Here is a 23,649-nt window from a genome sequence, read left to right on the forward strand (position 1 = left end):
ATGATAACTGCCCTCCTGACATATTTGCAGTGGGATTTGAAGAGATGGTTGAATTAAGTGCGGGGAATATCGTGAATGCCAGGTAGGTTGTTAAAAAACAACAAAAGAATAACAAAAAAACCCCAACCCACCACTGAAAACAAACAAACAAAGCAACTCAAAAAGAGTACCCTCTCCCCCAAAAGAACCAGCCAAACAAAAGTCTCCAGAGTTGTTCTTTTTTATAGTCAGATGTACAGAATACTTCCTTCCTAGTCTATTTCTTGTAAGGATAGCTAGAGACATGTTTGCCTTTAACAAATGGCACTGGAATGGTAATGAAAGTGCTGCTTCTCTGTGAACTTCTGTACAGTAGAAAACATGGTGTTTTCTAAGTCTCCTAAGTCTGTGTTGGCAGAGAAGAATTCTGATGGCTGACATTGATTTAATGCCTATTCTTAAACCTCTATCTGATGTTGGAAAAATGTGCTCAGTGTCTACAAATACAATTTGCATTCCTGTGGAAATTCTAAAATGAACAAAATGTCTGCAGAAGCAAAGGTATATGCAGCCACCCACAAACCTTCAGCTAAGAGCAGCCAACAGCTGTGGGTAGTCAGTCATCCCCCAGATGGAGAAGATCTAGAGTTCTCTTCAGTGTGAGCACAGGAAATCTTACAAGTCATGAGACTGAGATGGTTTTTTGGTTGTGGTTACTACAATCAGCTTCTGCTTATCCCCCAGTGAATGGGGGTGTCAAACATTACATGAGCATGGATCTTTCTAAGCACAGCAGACAAAATCCCTGTCATGTCCAGAAGCAGAGTACCCGTATTTGTGTGCTGTGCCTGGGCTCACTGACCCTGGGCTGGCTCACAAGGAGATATTATCTGTCTCTGCCATGCATCCCGCAGCAATTCCAGTTCTGCAGCCTAATGGGATGTCTGTAAACCTAAGGCACAGCTAATCTGCTCATTTTATTGATGGTGTGCTGTTTGGTTTGATTCCATTAAATGATTTTGTTGTTGTCGTTCCAGTACAACAAATAGAAAAATGTGGGGAGAACAGCTTCAAAAAGCTATTTCCAGGACTCATCGCTACATTCAGCTGACATCAGCACAGCTTGTTGGTGTTTGTCTTTTCATCTTTGTACGACCCTATCATGTCCCCTTCATCAGGTAAAAAACAAAACAAAACAAAAACCAAACAAACCTCTCCAACTTGTATCTCCAGTAACATCTGCTGATGGAGTGTGGCCAGAGAGGGTGGCAGAGTTGGGCTTTTTTTCAGCTTGGTGGGAATCGTGCAAACCTGGCTTCTGGTCTCTACGCAGTGTGTGAGTGAGAGATGTTTCCAGGCAGCAGTAGTCTGATAGCCCAAAGGTTCCAGGTGGGCAGTCAGGGAGTAGCACCTTGTTTGGATGGTATCTTTCTGAAAAAGAATGGCTTGAGCTGAGTAAATTCAAGAGTGTTTGGAGCATCAAGTGAAGGCAAGTGCCTGCCTCTGCCTGAAGGGCAGGTTTTAACGTCCTAACCTTCTGCTTGGGTGTTTCTGTGTGGAAAAAGGGCTAGTTCCAGACCTGAAAAGAATGGTGGAAAAAGTGGAAAGGGAAGTGAGGGAAAGAGATCTAATTTTGCCTCCTGAGATTTTACAGAATTAAGAGCTATAAAGGACCCATTAAGTATTTGTCTCTCCCAGATGTCACAGAAACCAGAACTGTGTGCCTAGTGGGGAAGATGTAGAGCTGTGTGTCCTCAGCTTACTAGCACCAACATCCCTGTAGACTGAACAAACTCCTCTTGACCCTAGAAGATTACTAAGCCATGGGAATATCTGCATTAAAATGCTGTGGGCAAGAATTATTCAGGACAAGTGTAAATGAGTAGGAAATAAATAATAGCCAAAACTATCTTCAGGCATCTGTCTGACCTCAAAGTCTAGAGTGATCCAAACAGTGCCTTCAAACCATATTAGGGGCACTGATTTCCCACTGCATTTTGTTTTTAAAATAACAAAAGCTGCCTCTTTCTTCCTTCTGATCTCAAATCTACCAAGAAGATCAGTAGGGCTTGTGCAATATCAAGTGCTGTAAGCTGGGGAGAGTAATGCAATCCAGGTAACCCTGGTGGTCTTGCATTGCTGCCTTCCCAGTAATCTTTCTTCAACGTGATTGTTAAAAATTACATATTTTTCCTGGTACAGAGCAGTCCAGAGAATAAGAGTTTCTGTCAGTTTTTGGCTTTCCACCTGGCTTAGAAGAAATTTAAGCAATCCAGCAGGAAATGCATGGTTTAAATGGAAATCAGAAACTGATTGTGGCTCTGTTGCAGCTGTCAACTGTTAGGAATTGGCTGTAGCCCTTTGAAATTCAAGAGAAAAAGAGAAGGGTTTAAATTTAGCAACCAAGTTTCATCTTTAATGCTAATGTGTTGTTATGTGGGCATAACCAAACCTAACCTGTATGCTTGTGTAGTTTTTCCCATGTCTGGAAAAAGAAAAGAAGAATTATCAGAAGTGCAAAAAAGAGGCTTCTATGCTTACAGAGATTGAAGGGATTAGGACAGAAGTTAGAGAAGAGAGAAATAAAATGAGAGAATAACTGGAGCTTATACAGCTGTGAAAAGATTGATGAAATACAAGCAGTTGACTGTACAGTGGGTTATCTCAACGTAACCTTTGCCATGAATGCAAATCAGATAAATATCAATCAGCAGCTGGGTAGGCAGACAGCAGGAAGGGAAAACTCAGAGTGGAAAGACTGAACACATGGTTTTTTCAGAGTGCTTAAACCCCACCTTTTCATAAAAAACATTGATGGTCCTCTTTTGTTTCCCTGAGAGTGTGTTTGGTGGTTTTCTGCAGGCAGGAAGAGAGTGGAAAATACAGGAAGAAAAAGGGTGGAAAAGTCAGGAGAAAATGAAGGCTGGGGGAAGAGAGCCTGTAACACCTTGCATCATTCAGATCTTGAATGCCTGACACTAACTCAAATAAGGCTTAGTGGTTTTCTGCCTGTCCCTTGCTTAAAGCCAGTAATATTCTAGTTTGTGTCTGCTTGGCTTCCATCTGGAAAGTAAAATTTTCTCACTGGCGAGGACATGAATGGTGCTGAGGTTGGTTGTGACAGTGGTCTCATTATTTACCTACCTGATCAGGCAGGCATGCTTTATTCTCCAGCAGACTGGCTATCTGGGAGGAATTACCCTGAGAGCGGGTGGTCTGCTTTGCCAAGTCATCTTTCTATAGTAAAGTGTATGCTAATCATGACATTGAAATACAACATAATTAACAACGTGGAGGCCCTAAGCAATTTGTCACCAGTACAGAACTCATTCTAAGAGTTAGGTATAAACAGCATGATCCAATAATCACTGATTTTATTGGAACTGATTTCACAAATTATGGGTTATGATCTGTTGCACTTTAATTGAATGAAAAACCTGGCACCAACTGCAAAGTTGGGTTTCAACACATAGTAACACTAATTAAGTTGCTGTCCAAAGAACATATTCCCATATGTTCAAAAGTGAATGAAAATGCAAATTTAGTTACTGTCACTATTTTAAAGGTCATGGTAGAGTTAAACTTGAAGAGTATATTCTGCAGAAACTCCCAATATTTCAGAAATGTTTATTCTGATTGGAAGGGACAAGGAGAGGAGGAGTTTCAAAAAGGCTGATTTCTATACTATCGTATTATACTTACTTTGAAACACAAACATCACCAAGAAACTAAAAGATGTGCCTAAAAGCAGGAAACTTTCTGGAGGAAAGAAGACATGGCTTCTCTTTTATATTGCTGTCAGGTTTAACTGAATGTTTGTCCCTGCAGCCCTTTACTCTCTTCTCTTTCTGTGTTTTTTAAATACAGGGATATAGCAGTAGACACCGTGAAGACGGGAATGGGAGGAAAAGCTGGAAATAAAGGGGCAGTAAGCATTCGTTTTCAGTTCCACAGTACCAGTTTCTGCTTTATATGCAGTCACTTAACTGCTGGGCAGACTCAGGTGAAAGAGAGGAATGAAGATTATAAAGAAATCACACAGAAACTCAGCTTCCCAATGGTAAGTGTAGGTGGATGTATGCTAAAAACATTGGAGAGAAAGGCTGCATCTTTACGTTATGAGAGATGGTCATCTCAGTGCCATGGAGAGTGGGCATAAAAGAAAATGTAAAAGAAATAATAATTAAAAAAAGAAAGCATGTTTCACAGGAGATCAGGTGCCACCCAGCACAGAACTTGCTTTACAAAAGCTGTGGTTGCTGCAGTGCTTGCACAGTCCTCACCTTTGAGCAGTTTTCAAGTTGATCTTTCAGAATGGTGCAACTTAAATGACAAATCTGTAAGGCCTCATGGATAAGATCTAGGTGACTTGTGTTAGAGCTGGAGAGCATGATACTGACAGTTCCTGCTGGCACTACTTAGTAAGGGCTCCTAAAAGATCACCTGTGCCACGCAGTACACCCATGCTTAAGCTGTTCCTGTTTAGGTAGGATACATCAGTTCTTGGTCACCAATATGATACTTTCTGTTCCTTCATTTTGTCCTTGTCAATTTGTCACTGTCAAGGAACTACTGTTTTTTCTGAGTGTGGCAAGTAAGACATTGTTGGTCTGTACTAATAACTTTTCCCCTAAATGATGTCAAATCAGTCACCCTAGTGTTTTATTTCACACTTGTCCCTCAGGCCAGCAGATAACCCATGGGACTTGGTAGCAGCGCTTCTTTGCTTCTCTTAATGTTGGTTGCATTAATTTCCACGATGCTTTCTCACTCAGACATCTCTGGAGAGATCTTAATAAACCAGGGAGGGAATGGACCAGTTTGTGTATTCTGGTTAGCCAGCAAAAAATGGCATTTAGGTTTCAAAGCATAAAATTTTAACTCCCTGTTGTTTGCAAGGTTTAGAGGCTTGTCACACGCAGCATATCAATCAGTTGTTTTATGTAAGAACTGATACTGACAGTCTGATCGTCCTGCTTAGAATATCTGTTCCAAACGGCCATAAAGTTGTGCTTATGGTAGTTCTTCCTTCTAATACCTCATTAACTATTTTATTTCCTTTACATTTACGGTAGCTCAATGTACTTTGTGTTTGTAGTGCATATACAGAGTGCCCTCTAGTGCTGTTTCCTTCACAAATCTCTACGTTTTAGAGGTTTATATGACATTTTATTTCAATACATTTACAAAACCACGACGTGCACATAAGATCGAATTTGGAGCTTGTTCTTACTCAGAACCTTTGTTGCAGAATGTGCCTTGGTACCCGAAGCACATTCTGTGTTAGGTTTAGAATATGTAAATACCCTTGTGTGCAATGTGTTGTGGAAACAAACATGTATTTTCAATATTCATGGTAACCAAACTGTGAATATAAAGCTGAAAGTTCAACTCAGCAAGATGCAAAAGACAGTGACGGAACCATTCTGCTTTGGCACAAGATGGACTTTAACAAATGGAATGTGGCAAGTAGGTCTAGTACTTAGTAATTCAGTGACACCGAGTTTAATATATCAGTGCATTTAAAAGGCATTTTCATGAGTGTGATATAACGGTATTCTGTACCTCTAAACCAGGGGCAGAGCGTGTTCTCACATGACTATGTCTTCTGGTGTGGTGATTTTAACTATCGCATTGATCTGACGTACGAGGAAGTCTTTTATTTTCTCAAACGTCAAGACTGGAAGACACTTTTGGAATTTGATCAACTGCAACAGCAAAAATCCAGTGGAAAAGTAAGGCATTGTGTCTCATTTTCTTGAATACCTGCATGTTGGCTTGGCCTAGTTCCTTGAGAGAGTCTTAAAGTTATGTTTTCTAACCCTTGTTTGCAGTACATGAAGGTAGTAGTCTGTTTAAAAATAAGAATATTGTTTGCAATGAAGTTGATACATCACAATGGCACCTACTTAATCAAAAAGATGGTATTTCTTTTCTTAGATTTTTAAAGACTTCCATGAAGGGACTATTAATTTTGGACCAACTTATAAATATGATGTTGGCTCAGAGGCTTATGATACAAGTGATAAGTGTAGAACCCCAGCTTGGACTGACAGAGTGCTTTGGTGGAGGAAGAAACTGCCCTTTGAAAAAACAGGTACGTAGGATCTTTCCTCTAGCTTTATTTGAAAGTTGGTTTAGATTTCATCCAGAACCCACATGAGGGGATTTAATCTGGTGAATGGTGAGGAAGGGAGTTGTAGAGTTCTGGTCTGTGAGCTGTCTTTAGATGATTTAGTTAAATGGCAGTGGCTTTACTCAAGCAGATGTTCTTTCTTCTTCGCTGGATTAACTTGCAGAGATAGAACCTGTGACCTTGAGCTTCATACTACAGATTGAAGATGTGCTAGGGGTCTGAAAAGATCTGATCTGAGAATCTGAAAAGAATGCCAGTTGTAGCAAGCTACAAATGATTCTGTCCCTTGTGGTAGTTTAGGCCCATCAGGGAACAAAAGACTATGATTAGCCTCAAGTACCAAAGACCTGAGAATAGACAGAGGGCAGGGAGAGCTTAATTGCTGCTTATAGTCCAGGACAAAACAGACCAGGATACTGAGCTTGGGGAAGAAAACAGAAAATAATTTAATCCAACACCAACTAAAACATAACCATAAAACCCTAAAACAACCAACATAAAACACAGAATGGCACAACGATGAAGAGCACAACCAGCCCTTTAAGACCACCTTCCCCCTACCCCTCCCCTCTTCCCGGGCTCAGAGTCCTGATCCCTGTGTCTTTACCTCCTGCCCCCCTGAACGGCTCAGTGGGGCAGGGAATGGGGGTTTCGGTCAGTCTACTCCTAGTAGCTTCAGCTTCTGTTTGTCTCTCCTCAGGGCAGACAGGCTCCACACCAGTCCTCCCTGCAGCTCCATGGGGTACCTCACACACACAGCCCTGCACGGGCTGCTCCGACGTGCATTTATCCCAAAGGCTGCAGCTCCTCTTTGCCTCTCGTGTGGGGCTGCTCTGCGGCCCGCAGGCTCCAGCACGGCCTGTGCCATGGCCACTTCCTCACACAGTCTCTTGCCCGTCTGGGTACACTCACCCGGAGCTGCTGGTGGCTCTCAGTCCTGTCATGGCCCTGCATGGGTTGCAGGGGCACAGCTGCGTTCTCACCACGGCTTGCAGAGGGGTCTCTGGTCTGGTGCTCCTCCTTCCTTCCTTCCTCTTTCACTGACTGTGGGGTCCACGTGGTCACCTCCATCTTGTACCACTCTTACACCTCCTGCCAAGCACTTCAGATTCCCTTAAATAGTACTGGCAGAGGTGCCAGATTGGTCCAGCGGGGCTGGAGGTGGGTCTGAACCCAAGAGCCGGGAGAAAGTCCGAGAACTCTTTACCAGGTCTTCACTGCAACCCGCTCCACGTTACCAAGCAAAAGCTGCTCCTTGCTAAACCACGACATTGCTTTTCAACAGGATTATTAGTCCATGTAAAGTTATACTGGCTAGATTGTTATAACTGTTATCCTGAGTAGCTGTGTGAGCCCTTTTCTGTGATTTCTTCTGCCTTGGTAATTCTCAAAGAATATTCCTGTTTGTTTCTGGAATTGGAGGAGATTTCATTAATTGGTGCTTATCAACTACTTTGAGATCATGAGTGGCCAGTACAACAGAAAGGCTGTTTTCCCTTGTTATGCAAGAGTTACAACAACAAAATAGAAGGCATTTCTTTGCAGATCCAAGGACAAGTTTCAGAGCCATTCTCTGCAGGTACATCTACGTCTACGTCTTTAAAATCTGAACAAATCCCTATTAAAAGTGTAATCACTTGATGAGTAATTTGGTTTGTGCCTGCAGATGTAATTTTTCACACGCCTGGGAACAGCTGCTTGGAGTCCAAGTCATACTATGAGTACACTAGGTGTAAAAATTACGAAGCAAAACTCAGGCAATCAGAGGGTACATGTCAGTGTGACACAAGGTTATTCATTCTTATTTAAGGGATTAAAAATGAAGTGAGGAGCTTAAACCATCAGTAGAGATGTAATCTGGGAAAGAAAACCTGTGTGAGACATAATAAGGAAGTTAAACCAGACCCCTTGTGCTGGCTGTTTTAATCTTAGGAGAAAGGAAACCCTACAGCCTTTTCAATGCATATTCCTTGTTTTGCATGACAAGGCTTACCCTTAGGGGGAACTTGAGTTGCTGGAGTGCACACAGAAGGTAGGACCTATCTAGCTGGTCTTCAGGAGCTAAGGAGCTCCTTTCTTTAAAGCTTAGAGGCCTCCCCCAGTGGGTATATAACTGACCCCTTGTCTGTGTGCCCACCTTCCCAGCCCTGCAAAGCTTTTCTAATTAGTTTGCTGACAGAGTTCCTCTCCTTTACTGCTGGTGGGAAGGCTCTGCTGCCTCTTGCCTCTAATTCTTTTGGTTTGCTTCTTTTCTCTGCTAGAGGCTAAAGGACTATTTGCCTTCTGAGAAGACAGTGTAGCCACGGTGTGAGTGATTAGGCAAAACGCCATGTTCCGTATTAATCCGCTTTCAGCTCCATGGGAAAGAGATCAAGTTATCCATCTTTCCTGTTATTGACAGCAATATGATACCTCACTGTAGCATAATGTCCAGAGGACTTTCTGTCAGCTTGATGCATTGCAAAAGAAGCATTTGGAGGTTGGATTTGCATGGGTTTGCTTTCTCCCATCTTTTGTGTGTTTTCTTCCCCCCATCCCCGTGTCACTCGGATGTGCAGTGTATTTTCCAAGTACAGTGTCTGTTTCTATGCTCAGTAATGGGGCAGGATTAAAAATACTAAGGCTCTGTCAACCCAGATTGTACAGGTAATTGATTGGTGACATTCAGGTTAATTATTTTGCAGGTGACGTATTCTAGCTATCAGCTGTCTCTATTTCACTCCCTGTCCTTTCCATATATTTTTCCTAGTCCCTAACTTTTAAATCTTTCAGGATATAAGCTCTCCTTTGAATGAGAAATACAACAACAAAAAAACCCACCCTCCACTTCCCACCACTAGGGCCTGTGAAGTGCATCTTAAGAAAATAGCTCTTAACTGTTAGTAAAACTAGCTTTGTGAGACTCTTAAATCATGGTTTGTGCTTCATAGCTGGAGAGATCAATCTTCTAGACAGTGATCTGAATGGTGAAACTAAGGTCAGGCACACCTGGACTCCTGGAGCCTTGATGTACTATGGGAGAGCGGAGCTGCAAGCATCTGACCACAGGTAAAGTCCTAAGCAAATAATCAGAGAAAGGACTGCTAGGTTAGAATGTGTCATACCAAATTACACCTTCAGGGTGAGGGACAGAATCTGATTGTAACAGGAATTACACCCTTAGTCTGTGTTCAGCATCTGTTTTGTTGGGTTTTTTCCCCCTCATGATGGGTTTTATACGAGGGCTGCAGGTATCCATGGTCCCATATTGATTTCTGCAGCAATGTGATCTGAGGAAGGGTTGGATAAGTTGCAGCAACAGGAAATAGAAAACTGAGGGGGTTCTGTTGTTTGGAAAGCTTGGACATGGAAAGATGTTGCTCTGATAGACTCCTACTCAGCTTGCTGTGGGAGAAGAGGAAGTTGAGAATGTGTGGCCTGAAGAGGTAAAAGCCGTGTACATAGGGCCAGGTGTGACCTCTACAGCCTCAAGTTGTGCCAGGGAAGGTTCAGGCTGGATATTAGGAGGAATTTCTTTACTGAAGGGGTTGTCAGGCGTGGGAACAGACTGCCCAGGGAGGTGCTGGAGTCACCGTCCCTGCAAGTGTTTAAGAGACAGGTGGATGTTGCACTTAAAGAAATGGTCTAGTGGTTGATAGGGCTGGGGCAAAGGCTGGACTCAATTATCTTACAGGTCTCTCTCTTCCAGCCAAAATGGTTCTATTATTGTATGATTTCTGGGCTTCCCTTAGAAACAGAGATGGGAGAAGAAGGAAAAACCAAAGACCTGTGCCTCTGGGTGGTCCATATCACTAACTTCTCGTTAGGGACATGAATGACCTTTCTTTGTTAAACTTGTCTGCTGCTTCACTTCTCTGAAACAAATTCTGTGATAAATACATGTTGAAAGCTCCTTTGCATTCAGAATAATCTTTGTCTTACCCCTTACATGCCCTATGGAAATGTTAAATATTGTCCTCAGAGCAGCATTCAGTGACCCACAGTAGCTGACTCTGTGCTTGTCACAGTGCTCTTGCATGCGAGGACTGTTCTGTATTCCTCCAGCAATGGAAGAACATGCCTCTTGCAGTCAATTTCTCTGTGTCAAGGCTTTGACATTGCTGTGTTCTACAGAGCGCAGTGGAACTGCTGCATTCATTATATAGAACCCTGAGGATGCAATCTGTGGAACATGGCTGTTGTACATTGGTTTTCTATTTCAGCAAACTTGACTGCAGAACCTGCTTTTTAATTACAGTCAGCAGGTTTGTTTTCCCAAGGTTTCTGCTAGAAAAAAAGGGCTTAGCTACATCTTTGTGACAAATAAAATGCATTATTGTTGTGGTTTAACTGCAGCTGACAACTAAGCACGACGCAGCAACTCGCTCATCCCTCCCTCTCCCAGTGGGATGGGGAAGAGAGCCAGGAGAAAAAGTAAAACCTGTGGGTTGAGATAAGAACAGTTTAATAACTAGTATGAAATAAAATATCATAATAGCAACAATAATGATAGTAATGACAGGCGCTTCTCAGTGATGTCCAGTGACAGAACAAGGGGCAACAGCTATAAGCTGAAACATAAGAGGTTCCAAACAAATACAAGGAAGAATTTCTTCACTCTGAGGGTGGTGGAGCACTGGAACAGGCTGCCCAGATGGGTTGCTGAGTCTCCTTCTCTGGAGACATTCAAAACCCAGTTGGATGAGTTCCCATGTGACCTACTCTAGGTGGTCCTGCTCTAGGAGGGGGGTTGGACTGGATGATCTTTCGAGGTCCCTTCCAGACCTTAAGATTCTGTGATTCTGTGGCAAGAATATAACAGAGAGGGAGGGAGAGAAGTCCCTTGTCTTCCTTTGGAAGAAGTCATCTTTATGTGGCCTTGCCTAATGGAAAATAATACATTGCCTTCCCAATCTACAGCTGTTTTGAGAGACAGCTGTTTGTTAATAAGTCAAGTATCCTGGTATTTCCAGACTGCAAGTTTGCCAAAAGTGTTACGCACCATTGTTACTTGAATTTCTTTATGGTATGTCATCACTGTTATGTTCCAGCTAATGCAGGGTTGGTAAATATTATGAGCAGTGCTCAAGGCACGATCTTCCACTGCAGGAAAGATGAAGCAATCCACCACTCTGAACTTCTGAGTACTATTGCTAGTCACAGTGCTATTTTTGAGTGAGATCTGAAGTCATTTGTTCCACTTTCTGTGTAGAACATAGACAACAATCACTTCCTTCTAAAGTATAGGAGGCTTCATTAAATATTTGCTATGACATTTGACATTGAAGAGTTAAAAATGATCATTGATGTATAGAGTTTAAACAAGACACCATTTATCCTTCACACAACTAAGTTCTTGCCTGTCCTACTGCTGTGTATTGATTTTAATGTTATATAAGCATTTCCTGTTGGGAGACGTTGATCTTAAATAATCATTTCCTCTTTGTTTCTTGAAGGCCAGTGTTAGCTATTGTAGAAGTGGAAGTTCAGGAAGTGAATCAAGCTGCCCGTGAGAGTGTTTTCCAGGAAGTGTCATCCTTCCAGGGACCGCTGGATGCCACAGTGGTGGTAAATCTGCTATCGCCAGTGCCTGAGGAGAAAAATGAATTTCCTGAGGACTTGCGTACGGAGCTTATGCAAATGTTTGAGGATTATGGCACTATTGTTCTGGTCAGGTGAGCTGAGGATCTGAAATGGTGTGTCATCTATTCAGAAGCACAGCCTAGAAATGTCCATTTTTGTCCTGAGTGAATTAACTTTGTATTAGAAAGCAATGTGCTGAATTTCTTTACTGCACGTTGAATTATTTATTAGGAGTTGAATACAAATATTTTGAGTATTTTTACCTCTTGTCAACCTGTTAAAAAAAATAGTCCAACAGCTCTCTTGGCTGAGTGGAGAAGAATTTTATTCAGTGCAGCACTGTAAAGCAGAGGCTTTGTTGTGAATCATCACGTTTAGAGTCAGGTCTCATTTTCATGCGTTGCTTCTGCTGAGGCACTGATTCCCTTCCTCTGAGGAGCTCTGCTCTCTTACAGCATTCTCTCATGTTTACTAGGATTTCCTGGCTGGCTCTCTTTTTCTTTTGGAAGGCATTTTGCTTATTTTTTGATAATATGACTTCTCACAGTTTGAGAGGGAGAGTGTGATACTTTCTGGCAGAGCAATTCCATTTCATTCTGGTCCATTCTGTACAGGGTTCCAGCACAGCTGTAAGACTGCTGTTTTGAGAAATAAAGGCAAAAGATCTGATAGGTGACCTGGAAAATAAGACTAGAAACTTGTTTATGTTGCATTTGACCCATTTCTCAATGGAGAAAACTGATGACCTGTTGTATGCTTTTATGATGTACCAAATGTAAGTTGAGGGATCAAAAGCAGCCCTGCAGGAACAGCAGCACCACTTGCCTGTGAAGAAAAAGAGCAAGAAAAGAACATGCTTTGGTGGTTTGGTTGTTTGGTCTTGCTTTTAATTGCTTTAGAGCTTGATGGTATACTGGTCTTCGGGAACTTCACACGTCCTGTGAGGTGAGGGACATACAGGATGATGGAAGTTAGTCCAATACCCACATTATACTATGTACCACGTCCACAGCTACTGAGACGTTTGTACTGCTGCTTCAGGGGCAACCCAGTAGAGGGCAGGGTATTGGGAGCATGGGAGAGAGGAAGAGCCCAACGGGGATTCATAGGTCCCTTGCTCCTCCACAAAAGATAGAGTTGTGAGGAAAATGCAACTAAACTCAAATACACAGCTGTACAAAAGTATCACGCTCGTCTTTAAGGCTTTTCATTCAATGGTGAAGTAAAATGCAGTATTTTCTCTCCCCTGCCTTTTTTGACTAGGATCAGCGGAGGTCAAATGCTGGTGACGTTTGCAGACAGCAAGTCAGCTCTTCGTGTTATGGATATAGATGGTGTCAAAGTAAGACTCTCTCAAACCTCTAATAATAATTTCATAACCCCACGTACCAGTACAGGCTGGGGAATGAACTCTTAGAGAGAAGTGTAGGGGAAAGGGGCCCTGGGGGTCTGGGTGGGCAGCACGATGAGCATGAGCCAGCAATGTGCCCTTGTGGCCAAGAAGGCCAATGGCATCCTGGGGTGTATTAGAAGGGCTGTGGGCAGTAGGTCCAGAGAGATTCTCCTCCTCCTCTACTCTGCCCTTGTGAGACCACACCTGGAATATTGTGTCCAGTTCTGGGCCCCTCAGTTCAAGAAGGACAGGGAGCTGCTGGAGAGAGTTCAGTGTGGAGCCACAAAGATGAGGGAGTGGAGTATCTCCCTTGGGATGAAAGGCTGAGGGAGCTGGGGCTCTTCAGCTTGGAGGAGACTGAGGGTGACCTCATTAATGTTTACAAATACATAAAGGGCGGGTGTCAGGAGGATGGAGCCAGGCTGTTCTCAGTGATGTCCAATGATAGGACAACAGGCAATGGGTACAAGCTGGAACACAGAGGATCCAAAGAAACATAAGGAAAAAGCTCTTCAGTGTGAGGGTGACAGAGCACTGCAACAGGCTGCCCAGATGGGTTGGAGAAGGAGATGAGTCTCCTCTGGAGACATTCCAAACCCACCTGGATGAGTTCCTGTGTGACCTACTCTAGGTGATCCTGCTCTGGCAGAGGGGTTGGACTGGATGATCTTTCAAAGTCCCTTCCAACCCTTAAGATTCTGTGATTCTGTATAAATCTAGCATTACTTTAAAAGACGTTAGTGCTCGCAAAGTCCTTGGCTTTCACAGCTGCAGAGACTGTTAATGTAGTATTTCAGTTTCAGGAGGGCATGAGGTGACTTTTCTTGGCACTCCTAAGCAGTGCTCCGTATCTGGCCTCTGATAACCACTGCAGAATACACAGACTCAGTCATTGTTCTGGCACTTGAAGCAGTTCTCCTGAGATTACATGTGACTTTATACTGTTGCCAGAGCATCCTCACGATTGGGGTTTGGAGGTTTTTTTGTTTCTCTCAAGTGTATCAACTCAACTCCCTCTACCAAGCTGGAGCAACGTGATTCATTGTCCTCCACAGCAAACTCAGTATTAGCAGTAGGCATTTACCTTCCCATCCCCCGCTCTTCCTTCCCACGCACATACTCTACAATTCATCAACCCCCTCATTTACACTGGCAAAACTGTTTGTGAGGCTGCACTACAAACTGAACATGGAAGTGATGGATTTAACCCTCGTTCTTCTTTCATATTTGGAGTTTTATCTATTAATTTCACTCATTTTGCTGATGTATTTTATAGCACAGAACCAAACACAATTGTGTGTGCACAATGTGTAAAGGTGCTGGAAACCTGATTCGGGAACCTTCCAAAGTAAATTTTCCTGCCAAATCTGCTGCTTTGGTTATGTCTCACCCTAAATGTCCTGGAGCCCTCATGTATGAGCAACTGTGGCCTTAATCTGTTTAACATTATACTTTCCATATACACTAACCATCATATTTGGGATTTTTCTGAGCAGAGAGTCCTCTTACAGATGGCAACATGTTGCACATTTTAAAGCTATTGACTGAAAAATGGAACCCTCCCTCACTGTTATTACTATCACAGTATCATTTTGACGATATTTGACGTTTCAATTTGATATTTCTCAACTGTTTCCCAAAGGCAGCAGCGGTGTTTGCGAGCTGCAGAGCTAATTTTCTTTCAAGAATATTGTTACAGTCTGAAACTTGATTATGGGGATGGGAAGAGTGCTTCCTTCTCATTTAGCTACTGAAATGAAACTTCAATGTTTGCATTTTGTGAAGCTGCTTGGCAAAGGGGAAGCAATTCTTTCTTTGTGTTAGGTCAGAGGCAGAACGGTGAAGATCCGGCCCAAGACCAAAGACTGGCTCAAGGGCCTTCAGGAGGAAATTGCTCGAAAACGAGACAGCGTTGCCCCCATGTCCCCCACTGCAAACTCCTGTCTTCTGGAAGAAAATTTTGACTTCTCAAGTCTGGACTATGACTCAGAAGGTGAGCAAGTAGGTTTCTGAGCGAAGTTGAGGGGAGTTGCTTCGCTGACTTTGGTTGCACAGAGAAGGTTCAGTGGGAGTGTTAGTGGTATTTTAATGGGTAACGGGGCCACTGCTGTGAGAAATGGGACTGTAACTGAAGCCATGAGCTGGCACTGTGCCTGGGCAGACAACTGCTGCTTAGCTCATCCTGTTAGCTTAGTGCTATAACATACATTGGCAAATCCCATGTGTGGTACAGTTGTCTGTGTAGGACCAAACTGCCGTGAATTGGATGGGTAACCTAAGAAGCTTGCCCAACATGTACTAAACTCATTGATTGGTAGTAAGGAGAGACATAGAATGCATATGCTCACTAAGTCTTTGTTATCTTTTAATTCAGGTGATATAGTAGAGGACGAAGACGACTATTTAGATGATGCTTTGTGTCAACACCTAGCAGCAGACACAGCAGAAGATATGCCTGAGTGCTGTGGACATTTTGCATCCATAGGTCCTTCAGACAAATCTGGACAAACACCACAGCTGTATAAAGGTAAATCACCTACATTCCTTAAAGTAGGACCTGAAGGTTTCATGTTTGTTCTCCTTTTGTCTCTATTTTTGTTCATTTATATTTGCATTGTAGGTTCTCTGAAGATAAGGATCATCATGTTCATATTCAACCCCCTTTGGGTTAGCAACTGTAGCCAAGGCCCTCAGGCATAACAGCAATACAAATAATAAAGCTTAGATCCTCCTTCTCTCTAGCCCCAGGCAAGGCAGGAGTGCTGACAAATGCTGGTTTCCTTTTATAGTCAGGAGAAATTAAGTCTTCTTATCCATTTGATATTGTTCAGCACCAGAGCATACAACAAAAGGCTGTTACTGTATTATTGGTGAGGGCCAGAGAAAAACCAAACCAACGGAATCCTGGTTTTCGAGCGATGGGCTTCACCCATTGTCCTCTGAGCAGTGGCTGTGGGAGTGCAGTCAGGTGTAAGACAGACAGTCTGGTAGGTTGTTCCTATTTTATTTCTTTCTGAAGAAGTCAAGGTTCACACAACAGGTACATTCATTCTTTTAGTGCTTCCTAAGTGTGTTACCTTTTTTCCTAGTCACCTGGCTTGTCTGCACAATATTGTGAAATGACTTTGTAAAGAGAAGATAAAGCTGTGAAGAGGATTCAGATAAAAACTGCAGCAAGAACAAGCCAAGCCAGTGGTGGTCTAATAGGGGATGTGATCAGGACATGCTCCATTGACCAAGCATTGACAGGCTGGGTCACGTACTAAACACTTCATCACAATAACAAGTGATTCAGTAGCTGTCTTTCTGCACTCTCTCAGAAGCTCTTTGTCTTCTGACATAGGAGAACTTTAATACCTTCAAAGGTTGAGTCAGAAGTAGGGTTCAAAAAGATCAAATGGAATTCATAAGCTTACACAGATAGATTTTTCCAAACAATGAGTGATACAAATCTTTCTTGCCCACGTTGAGTCATAGGCTGGGTGCAGTGTGGCCAGACCCAGAAACCCAGCCCTGAGCCAAGGAGTAATCTGTCATTAAATACTGTGAAGCCAATCACTTTTTTATTATAGGATGCCTTGTCCTCCAAACACCTCTGGCCTACTGTGTGATGATTCATTAAGCTTCAAAGAATGGCAGGGATTCTTTTCACCCACACTAACTCTTCTCCAGAAAAAAATATCTCAGAGTAAATGGAGATTATAAAGTATACTTTAAAAGAGGTCATGGTGGGGTCATGATCTCACACAGCTCAAAATATGATGTTCAATCCATCTTGAAAGCCTCTGCCATTTCAGATGCCTCCATAAGCTTCCAATTCTACCTGAGTAAATCCTAATCAAAGGTAGGATGATTGTACAGCTGGTATTAGACATGGGTGGAAACCAGCGATGGGCAGAACAGCAGTGTGTGTTTCTGAAGTCAGAGAAGGGCTCAGCCACACAAAACTGATGTCCCTGGGAGCCATTGCCTAAAAGCAGCAGGGTTTTGGGGAAAGGATAAAGTGGTTGTGGCTGGTTTTTGTCTTGTGTTCAGTGTTACTGCCAGAATTTCAAGCCGAGCATTTAGTACCTGCATGACACCTTGGATCCTACTGATAAGCCTGCATCTGCAGCCCTGAAGCATTGAAAATGCAGAGAGGTGGCGGATGGTGCATTGGGAGGTCACAGGCTGTGTCTCTCTGGCTGCCATCCGCTGCTGAGTGGGAGTAGGAAACTCTGAGGCAGCTCAGTATTCCCTGCAGAGCCCAGCTTTCTGAAAAACAGGAACTTGGGTAAAAATGCCTGAAGCATGAGAGACTGCTGCCACACAAATCCTTCCCCATCCTCTCCAAACCACAGGGATAAAACTAAACCCAGTGGATTTGGACCCCTAAAGAACGGAACTGCATGGCTCGGCAGCCTTGGCAGAGTGAGAGAGCTGAAGTGAAAGCCTTCAGCTGACTGGGAGACTAAGGCAACCCCTACTTAACTCTCCAGCTGTCAGAGAGGCTTAGACCGGATGAGTAGCCTGGATGAATGTAAAGTGCAGCCCAGGGCTGGTGGGTTGAAGCAAGTGTACCTGTTAAGGGACATTGCTGGAAAGCAGAGAGGTGATGTGAGCCATTCAGACAGGTTTTTTTTCTCTGATATAAAACCAGTTCTCTTGAGCAAGGAAAATCACTTAATCCTCTGAGAGAATTCCTATGTTTAGGAAGGAAGAGCAAGGGATTGCCCATGGCTGGCCTCCCCGTGGCTGCCACAAGCCTGAATTGAGAGCAGGTTGCTGCCCAGGCTGGCTCTGAAAAGCTCAGAATCTGCCATGGTGACAAGTAACCCTGAAAGCAGATGCAGGCGGTCTTTGTGGTGGCAGAAACGGTTAATAAATGCTCAAAAAGGAGGGAGAGAGAGAAATGTTTGAGAAAAGGGTAGGTGTCTCCTGGAGTGGGAGCAGGGAACCAGGCAGAGTAACGCAGTATGAAAGGTGATGCTGCCGAGATAGCTGGGCGAGGCTTGCCATTCATAACCCCCTCACCGGCAACCGCCCACCTTTGGTGCATCCCCCCAGCAGGTACCTGATGCAGATCCTTTCTGACATTTCCCCAGATGACACAGACCTTGCCGACCTGAAGCAGGAGCTGGAGGCGAGTGGGGAGGGCCCCCGCCGGGCCCCAAGCCGGTCGCTCTCCATTCCCACCCGGCCTCGGCCGCTCCAGCCGCCGCAGAGGCCTCCCCCTCCTGGTGAGTGTCGCTTCCTTTCACGTTGGCTTGGCCGCAGCTCAGTGGCTTTGCCTGCCACTTCTGGGCCACAAAGAAGGGAATACCTTGTTCTGAAATTGTCAGGCTGTTGTGCTTGCTTCCCAGTCTGTCTCAGCCTGACTATGGCTGCAGTTAGCAATGGGAATTTGTCTTTAGGATGACAGATACTCCACAAACAAATGCCTTTAGTGAGGATGGAGCGGCCCATTTGTCTCATACTAACTCATCACAGGTTGGCAAGTTGAGCAGCCACTTTGTGGCAATAAAAATAAACAGCAGTATTTATGTGTGCAGACTTGCACAGTCACTGAGTGTTTACTTTGAGTTTTTTCCTGACTTAATCATAATCTCCCTTTTAAAAAGCTTTTAACAAAATACTTGCTTTGGACAGTTTCTGTCCCTTCCTGCTTTGCAAGCATTTCTTGCTTGCTTTTGTGTTTCTGAAAGAACTGCCCATGATTTTCAGTGAGGCACACCAGGGACGTGATGCTCTTTCCTAGGCTCTACCCACCTGAGACACCATCAGTGTTACACTGCTCCTCTTTTTACAGCTACGCCTGAATGAGTGCTGATTACTAGATCAGCATAATCACCTTTGCCTTCTATATGACACAAGCTATACATCACATTTTTCTTGCAGTCCAGAAGCCTGTCTTCTGTGTATATTTTTCTGTCTTCAATTAAAGGTTCTGTCAGGCTCGCTGCTGGAAGATGAGTTCTTCACAATTATTCCTCTTCATTTCTGTGTCTGTTACATAGAAGCAACAACACTGGTGTCTGTATTTCTGTGCCTGGAATGCAATGTTAATAGCTGAGGTTATGAAACCAATTAAATGAAAGCAAGATAACCAGGAAACTGCTTCCTGATACAGTTCAAGATTTTCGCATTTTATTCTATGTTGATTTTTTTTCACCTTAGATTGAACCAGCAACAGTTCAGCCCATCACTCCTCCTAGATTGAGGTGTCTTGCTTTTGGCACTCAGGCAGAGGGACTCAAGGTCCCTGTTGTCCTATGGGATGGTCTTGCCTAATACATCTGCCCCTGCAAGAGCAGGGAGGGTGACAGACTCTCTTCTGTTTATCAATCACAAACAATTTCAAAGCATATTGGGTTTTGCTCCATTGCAGATAAAATGTTGTGCTAGCTTTTGTATTTAAAAAATACACTTTTTATTCTTCTCTCAGCTGGAACTTCAGGCAAAAAGTCCCCCTCAGATGGTTCCCTCTCTCCTGGAAGCCACCCCAGCTCCATCCTGACAACGGCAAAGCTGCTGCCCGGAGCCCCTCAGCAGCCAGTGAGTCCTGTCACGCAGTGTGGCCACTTTGCCATGTCTTTATCTCCCTCATCTACACAGACATCGTGTGCACCTGTCATACAGGAAGGAATTCCATCCCATGTCTGGGCTGGAAATGCTGAGATGAACTTGTACTGTAATGCTATGCCGTAGGACTTGCTGGATGCCAGAAAAAGGCTATTAAATTGCCAGGAAAGGCCAAAGAGGGCAAGAGAGACAATGGTGTGAGACCAGTGCAGGGAAAATCTTGACCCTTGCCAGCAAGGCTGCTGACCCTCTGAGGACAGAGCAAGATCAGAAACCCCTCCCCACTCCTGTCTCACTGGAGGAGAGAACCCTGGTGTACTGAAGCCCTAAGGGATGGCTAAGGGTCTAGCTACGGCAGTAAGCCATCAGCCTGTCTGTCAAGGATGTAGTATCTGCCAAAAAAATCCTCTCCACTACAGTGGCCAACGATGTAATATCTCCCAAAAAACTCCCCCCTACACTCCCAATGTGTAGACTGCTGAACAGCCATTGGCAAAACCAGAAGTGTACAGGTGTGTGAGCTTAGCTGTCAGAGTAGAGGCATATAAGAAAAAACAGGTTTTTGACAATGACTCTGTCTCTTTTTTTGTTGTTTACTTTTTGTAAAGCCTAAAGTCCGGACTGGAATAAGCAAACCTTACAATGTCAAGCAGATTAAAACCACCACAGCTGAGGAAGCAGAAGCAGCTATTAGATTTCTTATGGAAGCTAAAGGAGGTGAGCACAGCACAGCTTTCTGATTTTATTTAAAGAAACCTGGAGGTGTATTCATCCTTCCCATCATAGCCCAGATGCACATATGTCTATTCACCTGAATGCTGACATACACCTTCTTGTGAGATTGTACTTGGTGTTCTCTGTCAGTTTTGATTATGTTAACCCCTTTTTTTTCCCTAGATGGCTCAAGTTGTATATTTGGTTGTAGAACCTGTTAGTAAGGGCACCTTGCCTTACTTATGTCTAGATTTAGTCTGAAAAAATGGAAAGACAAAGATGGGATCTTCCTAAACTGGTGATGCCTGTGTTAGCTCAGAGTGGCATAAGCGATATTTGCCGCTCTATTTAGCGACTGCTCGCTATCCTGAGCAGGATCAGAGAGCAAATACAGCTATGGGAGAAATAGCCTGGATTCTGTTCACATTTGGACAGCAACTAGAGGTTGTAACTTAGACAGAAGCTTGCACCACTTTAGCTTGACTAGCCTAGCTAAAAGGCTACTCTGTACAGGCTCTCTGTGTAATCCCGGGAGAGGGAGAGGAGAGCTGAGCTGAGCTGCTTGTGAGGGCAGCATAGAGCTGGAAATCCCCTCAGGTATTGAAACAGGCAATGTTGAACAAACCCTCCAGGGTTGCAAGTAGTCTATCTGCTGATGCTGTATGAATGAAAAATAAGGCAGCTCCCTGAGTCTGGAATAATCCAATTTAATGAGAAATATCATAAAGACATCTTGACTTCTTTTTCCTTAGACAGTGGTGTACATTTAGGATTTTAAATCAGATTTACTCTCTGTTAATTTTGAAATTCACACTAAGCATTGCACTCAGTGCTGGTAAGGGAAGTAGGCTGGGCAGCATCACTTTCAGTCCCTTGTGCTGGGCTACCAGATGGCATTTACAATCTTTTCCAAAGTACAACACACACTTGGTATCATTACCTTGATTTTCCAGATAAGGAAACCAGGGTGAAAGAAAACTTGGGACTTGAGCCCAGTACCCCTGACTCCTAGCCAGTGTTTTGTCCACTTGGCCAAAGGGTGTCCCAGCAGTGCTGTTCTGGCATTAAATGTTTGCAGATGGGGGAGCTTTTGTCTAACTGCCTCTTACAAATGCAACAAGATTGCAAAGGTCTGTGTTTATGTCTAAAACCTACCTTCCTGGCCTGAGCCCACATTCTGAGAAACATGGCTGTGAGAGAAGTTACCTTGAAGCTACGCTCTGATCAAGCCAAGACACTAATTGTTTTTGCTTTTCAGGACTACAGGAAGACGCAGCAAAGCTTCCAGCAACTACAAACCAGGTACTCACCAAACCTGAGCCTCCTCCCAGCATCACAAAGCCAGCATCATTTCAAGGGTCACAAACAGGACCAGTGCTTGTGCCCCATCGCCCGCCCCCCAAAGTTCCGGCCACCAAGAAGCCAGTGGCCCTGCAAAGGACAGCACTCAAGGAGGAAAAGGTGAGATAGTCGCAGCAAAATGCACCAGTGTGAATGATGGCAAGAGGTGTGGACTGCTAAACAGTTTGTAAGGACTCCTGTCATCTAAAGCTCTCAGTCAGTAGGCAGCAAAATGGTTTTGTGTATTTGAGTCATAAAAATATACTAGGAGATCAGAAAGGAAAACGACCCTTGAGTTCCTTACTCAGCCACATTCAGCTTTTCTGTTTGTCAGTCCATTCTCTTAGATTGCATTATTTCTGGTTTGGCTAAACCTTGTCAGGTTTTAAGACTCATCCCTTCTTTATCATAGCTCTGCTCTAAGTTGTTGGGACTCCTGACTTACTTTCCGTTGTAAAAGCATTTCCCCTTCTCTATCATGGACTTTGTGCAATCTCTGCTTATCAGATTCACAAAGAACAACCCCAACCCAAAAAAACCCTACAGACAACAGTGTCTGCCCCATTCTTAAACGCTCAGTAACAAGGAACAGTCTATTTTGTTTATGTTGTTGCAATTCCCAGGACACACTCATCTTTTCTCCAACTACACTGAATATCTCCCGGGATAGTGACTTTACCCCTTCCCTGGGCAGCCTGTTCCAATGCTTAACAACCTTTTCAGTGATTTTTTTTCCTAATATCCAGTCTAAACCTTCCCTGGTGCAACCTGAGGTCATTTTCTGTCATCCTATCGCTTGTTACTTAGGAGAAGAAACTGATCCCCACCACTCTACAACCTCCTTTCAGGCAGTTGTAGAGAATGATAATATCTCCCCTTAGCCTCCTCTTCTTCAAGATAAATAACGCCATCTCTCTCAGCCAAAGCTCATCAGACCCTTCACCAGCTTCATCCCTGGACATGCTCACAGAATATCAAGGGTTGGAAAGGACCTCAAAAGATCATCTAGTCCAACCCCCCTGCCAGAGAAGGAACACCTAGAGTAGGTCACACAGGAACTCATCCAGGTGGGTTTGGAATGTCTCCAGAGAAAAAGACCCCACAACCCATCTGGGCAGCATGTTCCAGTGCTCTGTCACCTTCAGAGTGAAGAAATTACTCCTTGTATTTCTTTGGAACCTCTTACATTCCAGCTTGTACCCATTGTCTGTTGTCCTGTCACTGGACATCACTGAGAACAGCCTGGCTCCACCCTCCTGACACCCGCCCTTTACCTGTTTGTAAACATTAATAAGGTCACCCCTCCATCTCCTCTTTTCCAAGCTGAAGAGCCCCAGCTCCCCCAGCCTTTCATCAGAAGGGAGATGTTCCACTCCCTTCATCATCTTTGTGGCCCTGCACTGAACTCTCTCCAGCAGCTCCTTCTTGAACTGAGGGGCCTAGAACTGAACACAATATTCCAGATGTGGTCTCACAGAGTAGAGAGGGAGGAGAACCTCTCTGGACCTCCTGCCCACAGCCCTTCTAATGCACCCCAGGATGCCATTGGCCTTCTTGGCCTTGAGGGCACATTGCTGGCTCACATTCATTCTGCTGCCCACCAGCATCCCCAAGTCCCTTTCCCCTACACTACTCTCTAACAGTTCATTCCCCAGGTTGTATTGGTATGTGGGGCTATTCTTTCCCAGATGCAACACTCTGCACTTGCCCTTGTTGAATTTCATTAGATTTCTCCCCACTCAACCTTCCAGCCTGTCCAGGTCTTGTTGCACCCCAATATTCTTCTTGTAGGGAGGTGCCCAGAACTGAACACAGTATTCAAGGTGCAGCGTCACCACCAGCACCAATTACAGGGGGACAATCACTCTGCTGCTTCTGCTGGCCACACTATTTCTGATACAAGCCAGGATGCCTTCTTGGCCACCTGGGCACACTGCTGGCTCATACTCAGTTTCTTATCAAC

The 23,649-nt window shown here is 44.0% G+C and overlaps 1 protein-coding gene across 1 annotated transcript in view; it reads left to right on the forward strand.

The window, feature by feature from the left end:
* SYNJ2 (synaptojanin 2) overlaps window positions 1–23,649 on the forward strand; it is a 72,077-nt gene that overhangs the window by 46,336 nt on the left and 2,092 nt on the right. Inside the window, exons 13-26 of the mRNA XM_061989034.1 lie at window positions 1–82; window positions 1,017–1,157; window positions 3,847–4,039; window positions 5,556–5,714; window positions 5,920–6,076; window positions 9,046–9,163; window positions 11,551–11,769; window positions 12,941–13,019; window positions 14,895–15,063; window positions 15,445–15,597; window positions 18,155–18,289; window positions 19,495–19,604; window positions 20,240–20,348; window positions 21,604–21,806. Coding sequence (XP_061845018.1) covers window positions 1–82; window positions 1,017–1,157; window positions 3,847–4,039; window positions 5,556–5,714; window positions 5,920–6,076; window positions 9,046–9,163; window positions 11,551–11,769; window positions 12,941–13,019; window positions 14,895–15,063; window positions 15,445–15,597; window positions 18,155–18,289; window positions 19,495–19,604; window positions 20,240–20,348; window positions 21,604–21,806 — 2,027 coding nt within the window. The remainder of the gene's footprint in view (window positions 83–1,016; window positions 1,158–3,846; window positions 4,040–5,555; window positions 5,715–5,919; window positions 6,077–9,045; window positions 9,164–11,550; window positions 11,770–12,940; window positions 13,020–14,894; window positions 15,064–15,444; window positions 15,598–18,154; window positions 18,290–19,494; window positions 19,605–20,239; window positions 20,349–21,603; window positions 21,807–23,649) is intronic.

This window comes from Colius striatus, chromosome 2 (genome assembly GCF_028858725.1).
Source record: "Colius striatus isolate bColStr4 chromosome 2, bColStr4.1.hap1, whole genome shotgun sequence".
Classification (NCBI taxonomy): Eukaryota; Metazoa; Chordata; class Aves; order Coliiformes; family Coliidae; genus Colius; species Colius striatus.